The sequence below is a fragment of the Oryza sativa genome, chromosome 11 (genome assembly GCF_034140825.1).
Source record: "Oryza sativa Japonica Group chromosome 11, ASM3414082v1".
Taxonomy (NCBI): domain Eukaryota; kingdom Viridiplantae; phylum Streptophyta; class Magnoliopsida; order Poales; family Poaceae; genus Oryza; species Oryza sativa.
In genome coordinates, this window is record NC_089045.1 from 18,698,059 (window position 1) to 18,713,703 (window position 15,645).

The following is a 15,645-nucleotide window of genomic DNA, read 5'->3' on the forward strand; positions in this document are numbered from 1 at the left end:
GATATATTGGAATAAATATCCTAAGATGTCAAAAGGGGTATCATGGTGAACGATATTTTCAAAAGATGCATCATCAACCTTCATCAGCGGTTAAAGGCACAATACATCATCAAGATTGTACAGGTACAATGGCTACTAACTCTATATATAAAGGGGAGCAGAAGATGGACCTGCAAAGCATCACCTACAGTTTGCACAACCATCACAACACATATTCAGCCACACAAACATTAGCCACTCCGCTCTGTTTACTATACTAGCCATCCGACCATGTACTCTTAAATAAAAAACTCGATCATACGGCATAAGCCAAGACAGTCTAAATAGAGCATGAACACTAGTGTGAAATTTCTCTTCTTGAGAAGATGTCACATGGGACTTTTATGATGTTGTGAAGAAAGGAAAAAGGAAAAAAAGAAAAGAATATTGTCTGTTAATTAACAGACTTTCTACAGATACCTGAATAACCTATAATCATTAGTCAAACCGTCTCTAACTATATATATCTACTGGGCCTACATTGGTCATACATTCTCATTTCCTGCATACCTGTACCTCAATCTCATTTTCTGCATTTCGGTTCATACACTTTTATACATATAACATGTGTATTTGATCTGAATTCGTGACCCGGATATGTTTCCTACTTCAACTAGGAGTTCTACCAAATGTTATCTAAAGAGGGTTGGAGAGTTTTTATTCAGTAATGAGTACATTAATACATAGAACCTGAACAATATCTACCTGACAATTGTGATGTTCTGGTAACCACGAATGCGCAAGAAAAATATCAAATCGCAAAGAAAACAAAAAACTGCCCACATACCGTTTTCACTTTTTTTAGTGTTCAAGTACACCCCTAAGCAAAATCAATCTGGTTCACTGATCTCCCAGTTTAACAGAATCGCCTGCTATTTGTGGCCTTGAGTCGTCATCCATCTTTGCGGTCACCCAATCTTGGATCTTCAGCTAAAACTTCTGGATGTAAATTAGCCCCCTTCAAAATCCCCATGGCGTTTTCCACTTGTAATTGGCCCATATACTCATATGATCTTCTTACCATGTTACTGTGCACCTACTGAATTATCCAAGCAGTAGAAACAGTAAGCAACTAAACTAATGGTAAAACATACATGTCAATATTTTGAGAGAAAACTTCCATTTATTTGTTGAATAGACAGATTGGCCGAGAATACCATAGCTATACTTTATAGTCATAAAAACTAGAATAAAAAATCAAAAAGAAAGAAGAGAAACGACCTGAAACAACAGTATTAACACTTAACAGCGGCATCAACTTAGTTACCTCCAACTTGGGATGTGCTCGGGCTCGGCTCGATATTCGTCTCAGTGCTGTCGGAATCTCTTTTGTAGAAGACAAACCGTTTGTCGGTCTTGTCGTCTTCCGCATCTGTACAGGCATTCACTTGCTGGATGTGTTTGATCTTCTCCCACTCGGGGGTGCCTTTCCCCCGGGAGATCAGGGTGAGAAGATCCAAGTTGCAAGTGATCCGCAGATGACGTAGTTTTGCTGGAAGATCTCTAAGACAATCTGGGAGCCTTTCCATCTCTTGGTCATTCAACTCCATGCTCTGCAATGCTGGCAAACGCTGCAGAATATTCAGCTTTGGGCATCTGGAAACTGTCAGGCTTTCCATTTTTGGAAGATCACTGATCCTCTCTAGTTTGAAGTTGGAGGAGACGTGGAGCTGGACAACTGAACAGAAACCATCGATGGAGATGAGGTTCTTGACATTATCAACAACCAAAATTCTTAGAGACCTTGCCTGGGATGCAAGCCCAGGAGGAAGTTGATTCAGTAGGCACCAGCTGATATGCATGTTCTCTAGCTTGGGCATGGCCTCCACTTGATCTTCCCACTCCCATTCTTTCCATTTCATCATGCCATACATAACAAGTTTCTTCAACTTTGGGAAGCCAATTGCATTGCTGCTTCCCGTAGTTGTTGCTGCGTCTTCTGTTGCGCTCTCAGCCACAATCTCTCCCTCCTCGCCAGAACCAACTGACCCAGCACCAGAAAGCCGATGATAGGGCCCCCGGTTGTGGGTACTACCTCCTCCAATTGTTGTTGTTGTTGTTGTTGCTGCTGTTGCTGCAGTTGCTGATGTTGCTGCTGTTGGTGTTGTCGCTGCAACGTCGGTTTCACGAGGACCAGGTATAGATGACTGGAGGAGGAATCCATGCCCGATGTGCTTGACATTCAGAGTATGCTTTATGTAGAGGTACTCCAAACAAGGGAGCTGCCATAAAGTAGATGGAAGCTGGTTGCAGCATACTAAGTTGTCTAGCTTTAATACCCTCAGTTCCGCAAGGTTGGTAAAAATCAACCATCTCGGGAGTCGAGCTCCAAAGAATCCCTTAATATTTAGCTCCTGCAATTTGGGTGGAGGGCAAAGCTGATCAAACACCTCCTCGACTGTCTCCTTATCGACCTCGCCGTTAACCGACAGTCTACTTGTGCAGCTTAACCTCAAAGATGCAAGATTCTTCTTATCATCGATTTTGGCAAGACTAGCCATTGAGCCGGAAGCACAGTTCTCCAGACCCTCTAGTGCAAGATGCATAAGTTGGGACATATACTTTAACTCCCCAAGGCTGCACCAATCTTTTGCTATGACGCTTTCCATCATCTGACTGGGGAAACCATGCAGTGACACCATATTCTTCAGTCCACCAAACCCTTCTTCTGGAATTGACTTTATTTTTGTCTCAGAGATATTCAGATATCTTAACTTGTGCAGTTCCACAATGCTCTTGGGAAGTTTCACCAATTTTTTACAGCCTTGAAGGCAAATGTACTGTAAAAACTTCATCTCACCAATATCATTGGGCAAAGCAAGGGCATCTGTGTAACTCAGGTCCAAGTATCTCAGGTGTTTCATATGATGCAAACTATCGAGAAGGATATGTACATGTTCATTTTTGTTAACGTGTAGCGTCCTTAGCCTTGAAAGGGAGCTCAAGGTTCTGCCTGTGCTTGCCTGAACAATAACATTTCCAATTATGATTAATGTCCTTAATGAGTGTAGCTCCTTTGGAGCTTTCCATTCAATTTTCTCTTTTGCTGCCCAAGATCGTCGAATATGTCCCTCTTCGACGTCGAACGGTTCAGGATTTTCCTCTCCCTCTTCAACCACTAATGATTCACTTTCCACTACATTTTTAGCAAATGTATGGACTAAGTTATCCATCTTGTAATGACCTTGGCCATCATACTCGTCAACAGGTTCCAAAAGATGTCTCGCAACTAATTCTTTGTAGTATTTCATCCCCAAGACTTCTGGCAACTCTGAAGTAGCATCAGCCCCAACAAATCCTTCAGCAATCCACATCTGGACAACTTTGTCACAGCTGATCACATGATCCTTGGGAATAAGCGAGTGGTATAAGAAGCACTGCTTCAAAGGAAATGACAAAACCGCATAGCACAGGTGGAATATGCTGTCAATATCTCCATGATCTGTTGGCTCTGCAGCGTATTCCAAAAGCATCTCCCATTCATTTGCGCTTCGGTTTCTGTTTACCAAGAGCCGCCCTGCCAGCATGATTATTGCTAGTGGTGAACCATTGCATTTTGCTATGATCTTCTCTTTAACTTCCTTTAATCTCTCGTTCTCATCTTGGCCGGTCTTCCTCATAATCACCTGCAACAATTAAATCCCAAATTATTAATAAGCTCTTAATCTATACTATACCACTGGGTTTCATTTCATCCATAAAATAAATGTGATATTAATTATGAGAAATCTCAAATGGACTAACGGTGTTACAGTATTTGGTAGTTTGATATTTTAGGTTAGATTTGATTTGTATCAGATTCCTTACTTATCTCCATTAATACGACCAGTGGCGGACCCAAAAAAAAAAGGTTGGGTGTGCACATACAGTTGTCGAGGTAGCATATTGATCTTGGATCGCGAATGATGTAGCTTTTGATCTTGGTGATAATATGATCAAAACTGGCTACGGAACTGATTCATACGGATTTGGGGATAAACGGGGGTTGCTAATGCGCGCATACGCGCTAGCAATTTAGCTGGCGCGCGCCCCACTTGGCCCGCCTCACCGTGCGTTTTTTTATGTTCGTACTTTTTTTCCCGATTTTGGTGCCTCCGGACCTTTTTTTCTTTTTTTAGCGCTGTTTCTTTCTGATAACCTCTTTACAAATGTAGAATTGGAAGTTTTTAATTTTGACTTGAAAGTTTTTAAATTTGAGTTGAAAGTTTTTAAATTTAAGCTGAAAGTTTTCAAATCTGGGTTGAAAGTTTTAAATTTGAGTTGAAAGTTTTTCAAATTTGAGATGAAAAGTTGAAAGTTTTCAAAATTTAACTTCAAAAATTTAAATTTCGAGTTGAAAATTTTCAAATCTGGGTTGAAAGTTTCAAATATCGACTTGAAAGTTTTTAAATTTTAAGTTCATAGTTTCAAACTTGAGTTGAAAATTTTTAACTTTTGACTTGAATTTTTTAATATTTGACTTGAAAGTTTTAAAAAAATTGAACTGAAAGTTTTGAATTTGCAAACTTCAGGAGGGCATCGGTTTCGAGTTGTTTTCGTGGAATTTTTAGCTTGCTTCATGTATATGACTTATATATGGTTTCTATTTGTATGTGATACTATTGTATGCTGATGTGAGTCAAGTTGGCGTGAACTTGTACTCAAATATAAAGTTTCTTTGTTGTTCATGTGTAGGTGTAACTTGAGGCCGTGGGAGTATAGCCGGTGATGGATCGGGATTAGACTTGGGAGAAGTTGAGGTTCAGACATTCAAGGATATCACGTGGGATGCTCTTGGTAGAGAACAATGCATGTGGAGGTGAATGTTTCCATGATGTTGTGTGCGTATGGAAAGAGGAGTTAAATTTGGATTGGAGTCCAAGTTTAGAAAGATTGAAGTATGAAGTTGTATGGGATATTGTTTCCTTGGTTTGGTGGGTTTCCTATGTGATTAGGAGTTCTAGTTCTAGTTGGATTTATGGCTAGGGGTAGCCATGTTGTGGGTATAAATAGATGAGTGATTGAGGCTAGAAGGGCATCGACTTTTGAGAAAAAAAAAGTTAGGGTTTTGTCACGCCCTAAAAATTGCCTAATTTTAAAACGCATTGTTTAAGTCATTTTTAGAAATTAAATTAAAAGCCTACAAGCTAAACCCTAATAATCTAGGAAAATTTTTAACATAAAAACAAGCTAGATAAAATTTTATTAAATACTTTGCTTGTTTCTCTATTTTCTAGAATTTTCTGGGAATTATTTGAGCAAGGGAAGTATTTTTAATAATTGGAACAACATTTCACAAATTATTTTAATTAAAAAGTTCCAAAATCCCTTCCTTAAGTTGTTGGGCCGTTTTTGGCCCAACTCTCTCTCTCTCTCGCCCGCGGCCAAGTCGGCCCAGCCGGCCCAGCCAACCCGCCAGCCGCCCCCTCCACTCGGGAGACCGACATGTGGTCCCCACATGTCGGACGCTTCCCTAACCTCTAGCAGCCGGCCGGCCGAGCCCACCCATGCCGCCCGAGCCGCCCCCTTTCCCCTCCGAATCCGCCCCAATCTCTCCTCTTTTCTTCCGGATTTTTGAGGGGTTTTTATCCTCTCATCCTCCTCTATCTTTACCCCCAAAAATCGGAGCAAATCGTTGAGTATTTTATCCGAATCGAACTCGTTTTTGAGTTTATCTCCAAAACCGAGTTTTTGATTTCCCGAGCTGATTTCTTGCGGGAGGAGTCCGATCTCTTCAATCCAAGGCTATAAATAGGACCCCCTAGTCCTCCTCTTTCGTTTGCCCCAACTCCCAAGCCTTCCCGTGCTCCGTAGCCTCGTCGCCACCGCCGCTTTGCTCGCCGTCGCCGCCGGCTATCTCCGGCGCCGTCGCGCAGCCGCGTTCGCCATCGCCGTCGGTCGCCGTCACTGTCGTGGGCTTCGCCAAGCCGTGGGGAAGCTCGGCCACCCTCTCCTTTCCGCCGCCGACCGCCGTAGCTCGCCGCCGGCGAGGTCCGAGCCGCCGCCGCCATCTCCTCTCGTCGCCGGCCGTCGTCGGTGGTCGTTAGACGTGTTGGTGAGCACCGTTGCGTTCGTCTTGTCGTCCTCTACGTGTACATGTGCTCCAAAACCGCAGCCGACCATCCAATCTCCGGCGAGGTTGCCAACCTGGGCCGGCCATTGATGATGTCATCATGACGTCATCATCGGTTTTTCTTTTTCCCTTTTTCTAATAGATTAAATCTTCGAAAAATCATAACTAAATAACCGTAGATCCGTTTCAGGTGGTTCAAGTTGCTAAAGTTTTCTAAAATCAAGATCTACATGTTAAAAATATCCACATGTACTGTTTATGCTTGTTTTTGTACTGTTTTATTGATTTTAGCATTTTTTCTTTAGTTTCCGACGTTCCGGAGGAGAGCGTTTCTGTCGAGGAAGGTTCCGAAGCGTTTGCGGAAGCCCAAGGCAAGTCACACAGATCCCAAACAACCCTTTGAGCATGTTGAACCCATTTAAAGCTATTATTTTATTTCAACTATGCATTGTTTTCGAATATCATCGGGTGGTGAACCTTTTCCCGTATAAGTAATGGCCGAAGATGACTTTATTTTCCTATGGGTTATAATTTGATTAGCATGAACCTTATATATTGGATTGGTTCAGCTAAATGCTATATGTATGTTTGCTTAGCCATGCTTAGACACATTAGCTAACTCAAGGGGTTAATTATAAACTATATTATATTATTATTATTAATTATGGTTATATTCAATGGTAGCTCACGATGGTTAATTGTGTGAGGTTAATTAATGGATAATTAAAACCTAGTTAAGGTGGATTGTGAGCATATGGTTTTGATGGTTGTGCTCATGACAATTAAGGACCGGTTCGCGAGCTACTGTTGTGAAACATTTACCGTGCCAACCACAAGCCAGCGTGGGCAACGGCTTTATCTTTTGTATAGCATGATTCATTATAGTGTGCCAGACTGTGAAGCGGCGAGAAGTCCGTGGGGGTCGCTGCATTGCCTCTGATTTTGAGGGGGAGATTATGATCCAGGAACGGTGCACTGTGGTGAGTTGTGTTGTGCGAGGGGTAATGTCACAGTTCCTTTCCGAGGTACCGTGGTGGTACTAAGGCGCATGGTAACATGTTGTGGGATTGTGTCTTGTGGGTACAGTGGTACACCTCTGATCAGAGTTTAATCTATTCGAATAGCCGTACCCGCGGTTATGGGTGAGTTGAGCAATGTTTTTCGTGATTAGTCTCATATTACACATTAAATGGTAACTGTGTTAATTAATGTGACTCCTGGTTTGGAATGGTATATTCCTGGTTTGGAGGTTTGGTATGTTCAACCGGGGTTGGTTGTTCATATGAGGTTGGGCCTATACAACACGGGTGTGTTGTATGGTGTTTATTTAATATTGACTAATTACTTAACTGTTTTACTATTCTCTTAAATATTAAATGCTGTTTATGCAAATGAGCTATATTATGCCATCCTTTGTTATCCTGTGCACTTGCATATTTGCTGTGTGGCTTGTTGAGTATGTCATATGCTCATTCTTGCAATATTCATTCATCAGAAGAGGAGTATCTCAGCGAAGGTGATGATCTGGAGGATTAAGCTTGTTCTTGGTTGACATGCCTGTGGAGTGGAGTCGCCATAGTTGTTCCGTAGTTTGTTTTAGTTTTGTTTTCCGCTGCGTAGAATGTTATTCTTTGAGAGGAACTATCCACCTCTGTAATGATTTATTATTTACGAATATTAAATAGTTATTTATTTGTACTCTATTATCAATTTGTTATTGTGTGCCTCGGTTGATTCCTGGACGAGGGTTTAACACGCATGTAAGCGTTCGGAATTTTGGATAGAAATTCCGGGCGTGACAGGTTTGCTTCAAGGTTTCAATACTAGTTCGTGAGTTGAGAAATGAGTGCTTTAGATGCACTTTGCAAATTCAACTCCTCTTTCCATACGCACACAACAAATTTAGACGAAACTATTGATTGATCTACTTTCAAGAGTTTCATCGATACATGTTTTTCTGTATCCCGAGAGTTTGACCAAAGGTAGAGGAGCGGTCTGACCAGAGGCTTGGAGGTGGCAGGGCAATAGTTTGACCGGCAGTGACACCGTTGTCTAACAGGCGGTTAGATAGCGGTCTGACCGGCATTTATCTAGTGGTTGGACCAACGCTTCTTCAGGTATTCTGATGAGGACATCCTCCACTATTACCCACTGGCAAAGACGCAAAAGTCGGGCGGCGACCGTGTGAGCCTCTGAATGATCCCACCTTGCTTAGCTTGGGAGGAGGAAGCCACCTTAAAAGGGAGTGCCACCCTTCCCCTATTGGACTAGTCTTTTAGGGAGATTAGGCCTTTCCCCGAGTGGGTGTGCCTAAGAACTGTTGGGGTCTAGGCAACTTTAATTTGTTGGGCCTCGGCCAACCCTACCTGGGCCGAATTGTTATCATATTAGTGGTTAATCTTTTAGTTCCGCAAAAAGATTTGGTTTTTGGTGTTGTTACCATTCACCCTTCTCTAATAGGCTTGGTTCCTGGTGTGCGATCCTACAAGTGGTATCAGAGCCACGTTTACTCTTTGTGGTCTTTACCGATCTTTGAGTTTTTGCGATGGCTGAAAAATTATCGACCAAGGTCCATGTTGTTGACGGAATATATTTTCAAGTTTGTAAACAAAAGATGGAACCCTTAATCTCGTCATCAAGTTCTTATTTGGATTCTTTGTTGATCTTTGCTTTGCCCACTTCAATGGTCATGTCCAATGGTCATCTTGAGAGAATCTCGGAGGAGGACGTGGTTTTGCTTATTAACAAATTATCTCTAGCTTTGAATAATGAGAGGAACATCAAAAGAGGTAATCAAGTGTGCTCAAGTGATATTGATTCGGAAAGCGATGACAATGACAAGGGAAAGATCTCTGGTGTGCGCTTTATGGCTCGTGGGGAATCAGATTCAGACCGCAAAGGACCCCCCACCCAAAGAGAATTTCTTGAAAATAACTTTTTCTCTAAATTCCAATAATAAAAAAAATACGAGAAAAACTTAAACAACATGATTTCATTGTTGATTCTCTTAATGCTGAAGTCGCTAGATTAAAATCTCTTCTTCCTGATGATGATAATTGCAAAAGTTATGAGGTTTTATTTTCTGAAATTTCACGAATAAGAGATGTTAATACTACACATTGCTTAAGATTGGAATCTAAGATTGACAAAAGGAAAAAGCTCGAGTCTTCTTTTGCTCTTAGATTTGCTTTGCATGCTCGAATTGTTAATGAATTAGTTTTGATAAGGAAAGTTTTGAATAAATATAAGCTTTTTATGTAAGTTCTTTGTTCAATGTTTTTGAGTGCAAAAATGATTAAACAACATAAGGATGTTTTGGATTCTCAAAATTGCTCGAAGTGTGTTTGGAATGAGATGAAATTAAAAGATGCACTTTCCCTTATAGAGCTTTTGTAAAACAATTTGAAAACTCATGAAGTGCTTTCTCGTTCTAAGTGTCACAACAACAAAGGTGTTTTGGTTGGTTGCGAAAATTGTGCAAATTTGACAAAAAAAGTTTCTTATTTGAAAAAAAAACTTTGGAAATGTATTCTGCTGGTAAAAAGAAATTTCATATGATTTTGATAAATCAAAAGTGCACACCTATAATCATTGTGTAGGTTTTGAAACTAATGTCTATTATACATGTCACCAACCTGCAATTTTGAGTATAACTTAAAAAGGTGAAACTTTGAAAAAAACTGAACTAGAGAAAACAGTTTTTAAATCTGTTAGTATTTTGCCATCTCTTTCTTCAACAATACAAGAAACAAAATCTTTAATTGCAGAACTATTAATTTCTACACCATCAACTTCAAAAAATTTTTTTGCATGAGAAGTACACTTGTTCTTTTTATGGAAAAGATGGATATTTGGATGGTTTTTATTTTGGACTTGCTTGTAATAGAAAAAATAAAGAGAAATTGCTTTTATGCGAAACAAAGGTGGCAAAAATCGAGTTTTGGTTAGAGGAGTATGGTCAGACTAACATGGGCGAGTCCGTCAGATCAACCAGGCTTGATCAGACTGGCTAGAGAACAGTGATCAGACCAGTCTCGGCAAATTATATGCAAAATTCAAATCAGACTTTTGTGAAACATTAAGATAAGTTTTCAGGTAATTCTGGTTTTGATTTTATTCGTGCATATGTACCTACTGGTTCTATTGGTCATGTGACTCGGTGTTGGATTTCAAAATTTCTTGTTTCTAACCCCAACATGGAGGCCTCGGTATGTTCTTGTTTGGAGGTATTTCGGCGACAAACTCCCCATGTGCATTCAATGTTGATACGGCAATTGCTTTTCTGGGTAACATCAATATACTTTTGAATTGATATAATTTTTTTCTACTTCCTCGTTTATTAGTTTTTTCATATGCTTGTGTTTGAGGTAGTAGTTTTGATCATATGTCGATTTTGTGATTTGATTGCAAATATAGGGGAAGAGATTCAAGAAATTCTTTCTTTTGAAAAGGGGAGTGTTTTTCTTGCCATTGCGTTTGTATATCTGTCTTCATGTATATCTAGATTGCTTCGTGTATATGACTTTTAGATGGTTTCTATTCGTATGTGATACTATTGCGTACTGAAGTGAGTCAAATTGGTGCGAACTTGTACTCAGATATGGAGTTTCTTTGTTGTTTATGTGCATGTGTTACTTGAGGCCGTGAGAGTATAGCCGGTGATGGGTCGAGACTAAGCTTGGGAGAAGTTGAGGTCTATGTAGTCAAGGATATCCTGAGGGATGCTCAGGCTAGAGAACAATGCATGTGAAGGTGAAGGGTCCTTCGCTTGGTGTCTTCTTCGCCACGGGCATAGCCGTCAATGATGTGGAACAGATGTTTGACAATCTGGGGCTCTTTTCTTGTGATTTTTCTTGTCAGCTTGCTCGGGCGAAGGCCTGCTGAAGCGGCATTGATCACAGAGGCCTCAGTGATATCCTGCATTCCTGCACTTGGCACCTTGCTTGTGAAAAACGCCTAGCGTACTCACTTGTAGATTCGCCTAGCTTCTGCCGAATGCCGAACAAATCTGGTTTGGTTTTTGGCTCCTTATACGTCCCTCTGAAGTTCATGATAGAAACATTACGCAATTGTTCCCATAAGTAAATGCTGCTTGGAGGCATGTTAAAATACCAGGACCAGGCGATCCCGTCCAAAGCAAGATGTATTACCTTAGACATGGTAGTTTCATCGCCGTGGACAGCTTCGATTGCTGACTCATAGATCGACAAGAACTTGCTTGGATTGGTTTCACCCGAGTACCTTGTCACTGGTGAGTACTTGAACTGGGAGGGGGGGGGGGATTCAGATGATTTCTCGCAGCGCCATACCTTGTCACCCTCTGCCCGCAGCGCCATGCCTTGCTGGTACTGCGATGTGAGGCCTAGGTATGGTTGTGCAAATGGCGAAGCTAATGTCATGTGACTGAGCCACGATGTTTGGTTGAACAACTTTTCGAATACTGCCAAGACCAGCCATTGTTCCTTGAGGATTTGCCGAAGGCGCTTGGGTTGGTGCGCACATGTGGAGCTGGTTCGTCGGCTGCCATGCCATAGCGTCCTGGCTCGATCCCCCATTGCCTTGGACCGAAGGGGTTACACTTGGAATCATGTGGGGTTGACTCAATTGTTGAAGGAAAGCTTGGAATTGTGCCTGGAGAGCCGAAGCGGCCTCCACCAAAGCTTGAGGTGTTGGAGCCTGAATTGGCCTCATCGGCGGGATCGGGGCGACCGTCGGACGTACATGCAACATTGTTGCTTTAGGGATATGTCGCACTTGTACGGTCGAAGCAGCTGCACCACGTGAGTCGAAGCTTGAATCGCTTGCACGGTCGCAGTCGGCTGCACCACATGAGACGAAGCTTGGATCGATTGAACAGTCGAACTTGGTTGCGTTGCTTGAGTCGAAGCTTGAATCGCTAGAGTGGTTGCCGCGGGTATCGAAGATGGAGTGGGTCTTGCTAAAGAGGTTGACCAGGTTTGCAGGGCTGCTTCGTATACTTGATGCTGCTCTTGCATTTGGCGAAGCGTGTCCTGCAACCTCATCATGTCTTGTCGCATAGCTTCCATCTCTACCCTTTGTGCCGTTGACGCTTCGGCTTTTGTGCTTGCTTGAGTCGTAGCTTGCGTTGTAGCTTGAGTTGAGGTGGGAATGATCGAAGTTGCTGCTTGGGTTATGGCGATCGTCTGCATGACTTCGCCCCCTTCTTGCCCTCCGCCCCCTTCGCCTCTTGGTTGCTCTAACACTATTTCGGACCTCGCAAACTCTTCGCCGGCCATCTCCGCTTCGCCTTCGCCCTCCTTTCCCTTAGGCACAACTCTCTCTCTCATCGACTTCTTGGGTGGCATCAGTGGTTTCGCCCTGGGTTCTCTACGGACGGCACCAGCTGTTGTCGAAAGACAACCGTGCACGCCGAAGGACGTGGTTTACACAGTGGAATAGTAAAGCAATATGTATTAATGATGGAATTTTTGGGGATCCTCCCATTACATGCCCCTAGGAGGGCCATTTATAGCTTTAGTATAAGCTCATGCACCCTAGAGTTAATGAGTACATGGGAATTTACATGGGTCCTCTTATGATGGGAACATTTATAAGGGTAACTAGTGTCTATTTTGCTCTAGGCCCCTTAATGGGCCCAAATATGGTGAATAACCTGTTTAGGCCTTACAATGCTTTGGCCCTATGGTGAAGGCGTCAAGACCCTTGGCGAATCCTTCCTGCTTCGCCTGATGTTCGCCCAATGTGAGAACTTGATTCTTCGGTTGGTGCTTCACCCTGGTCCATGTAATTTCGGTAGCCTCGGTTGAAGGCCCTTGTGATATACCTCAAACATTGGGTTTGTGGCTAGGGGTGGCTAGGGGCTGCCACGTTGTGGGTATAAATAAATGAGGGGTTGAGGCTAGAAGGTATTGACTTTTTGGAGGGAAAAGTTAGGTTTCGCTTAGAGGTTTTAATACTAGTTTATGAGTTGAGAGAGGAGTGATTTAGATACACTTTGTAAATACATATTGATGCAATAAAGTTGATCTACATTCAATAGTTTCGTTGATACGTGCTTTCTGGATCTTGACGGTTTAACTGAAGACAGAGGAGTGGTCTGACTGGAGGCTTGGTGGCGGTCTAACCGATGACAGGGCAGCGATCTGACTGGCGGTGACACGGTGGTCTAACCGACGGTTAGGTGGCGGTCTGACCAATACATCTTCATCAGGTATTTGAGGGTAATCTTTAAGTTCCGTAAAAAGATTTGGTTTTTGATGTTCCTACCATTCATCTTTCTCTGGTAGGTTTGGTTTTGTTGTGCGATCCTACATACTTGTCACTGTGAATTCATAGCTCAATGATGTTTTAAGTATCACTGTTAATTAGTTCTTGTAATGAGCCGGAATGATCGTAATAAGAATAGACAGTGATACCCCAAGTATCACCGCTGGTACACGTTATTCCTGTGAACCGGTTTTTATGATCGTAACAAGAATCGAAAGTGTATGAACGAGGAGTGATGATAAGACATGTATTGATGAGAAAACTGAGGAAATGTTTTCTTGGGCATCAATTTTTATGTTACTAACCTGAAGAAACAGCGACCTCGAATCTTCAGAACTTAGTTTGCTGACTTCGTGGACTATAGCAGCTTGCATCTCTTGAGCGACTTGTTTAGATCTTGTTGTGATGAGAATTCGGCTGCCTGCTTGAGCGTTGCCCACAAATGATTTTTTAAAAATGTCCACCACCCCTCTAGCTTCCCACACATCATCCATCACAAGGAAAACTTTCTTTCTTCTTACTTCACTGGAAATGATGTGCTCCAATACTGCGCTATCACGAATACCTTCATGCTCACACCCAAGTCCTTGTATAACCTGTTGCAATAGACTAATACTATTATTACCTTTACTAATAGTGATCCACAGTCTCTTGTCAAACTTCCCTTGGATCATATCGTTAGTGAAAATTTCTCTGGCAAGGGTGGTCTTGCCAATTCCACCCATACCCACAATTGCGATGACTTCAACGTTTTGTCCAGTCATCCCTGGGCCTGAGATGCCTTTCCCTGTAAGCTTATCAACCAGCATTCTAGTCTCCTGCACCCTCCCCACAACATTAGTTCGGGGAATCGGAACATGGCAGGCAGTAGTAGCATCCACGTTGTGATCTTCATCAGATCTGACATGAGTGAGGTCGAAAATTTTCCCCTCCTCCAGAATTGCATCCGCCTTCTGGCGTAGTGCCTTAACTTGCCGCCTGATTTTGTGGCCCTGAATCGGTAGGCATAAGGCCACCGGGCTGTTCCTGGAGCGACCACCATGTTCTTCACCCTCCATTTCGTCACAGACATCAAGAATATCAGCGGCCTCGTACATGACATCCTTCAGCTTCCTCGACCAAGACCTCACTGTATCATCTTTCAGGGCACTGTAGTCAGCATCTGCAAGTGTCTTCTTGATGGAGCTCACCGTGCCCTTTAACCAGTTGATCTCATCAGAAACACCAAGCTGCATGAACGCCTCAATACTGAATTTCCCCATAGTCCGTGCCTGCAACAAACTAGGAAATATCATGCATTGCCAACTAGCTAGCTAAGCTAGCTACTTTATCTAGCAAGTAAGTTCTTGAGCTAAAAGTAGCGTAGCCGATACACACAACAGACCATTACTGACCCAACCAAATGATTCGCCGAGTAAACTGATATTTACTTATTTCAATACGAACAACCCGGAGGTCAGAAAATGATTTTCTGATAATTAATCTAATATAGTATGATATAGGTATACATTGCATCTGTAAATATATAGTATTTCCAGATCTGGATGTACATTATGTGAAAATCTTCCAGTGAAGAAACTGTATCTTCTTAAGTTTGAGCTCTGTTGATCCATCATTCCATCTAACAATATATATACAATTGATTCGCTTGGTCAGGTAGTAAGTTTAACGAACTAAGCTGACCAAATTTTGCCCGAGGGCTCAGTGAAGTGAGCAAGCATCGGCCCAAATTAAATGTGTTCGAGAGCTCAAACAAATAGATCAAATAACAAGTGTAAAAATTAAGTAGATCTTTCATTGAACGAAAACATATATTCTTCGTAGAAAATGATGAGGGAGATATATCGCCCAAAAAACAAAATTCTAGAACCGCAGAAACATGCATCCTCGTATCAGGAAGAAACCACACTGGAAGTGGAAAACAAATCAAAAGTCCGACACAAATACCTGAGTGGATGCGTCGTCCTTTGGTGTGATCGATTTGGGGAAATTTGGGCGTGTGGCTAGCTAGGACACTGTCCGGGATTGGGAGTTTTGGGAGTGCAGACTGCGGGGGCTGTGTGCTGTATATGTAGTTCGAAAGATACGATAGAGTGGGTTATAGCCTGCATATATGCTGATTCGTCCGTCCACAATTATAAGGGATATCTTTCAACTGAAATTTGGTGCATACAATGTTCCTCTGTTAATGTATGGAGGTAGTATTTTCTATTTGTAATGAGATAAGAAGAAGAGGAAGATTGATTGCCAGCTAGATGTTTTTTTTTACTACTTTTACATGTGCTTTAGAAATACAATCTTTTATT

General features: G+C 42.1%; 1 protein-coding gene across 1 annotated transcript; it reads right to left on the minus strand.

Moving 5' to 3' along the window:
• Positions 1 to 589: 589 nt before the first annotated feature.
• Positions 590 to 15,414, minus strand: LOC9268975 (putative disease resistance protein RGA4). Its single transcript, XM_026021314.2, has 4 exons — positions 15,287 to 15,414; positions 13,645 to 14,610; positions 1,307 to 3,665; positions 590 to 1,078 (listed from the first exon to the last, which is right to left on the minus strand). Exons 2-4 carry the CDS (start codon positions 14,599 to 14,601, stop codon positions 1,065 to 1,067), a joined length of 3,330 nt encoding a protein of 1,109 aa, XP_025877099.1. The 5' UTR covers positions 14,602 to 14,610; positions 15,287 to 15,414; the 3' UTR covers positions 590 to 1,064.
• Positions 15,415 to 15,645: the final 231 nt, after the last annotated feature.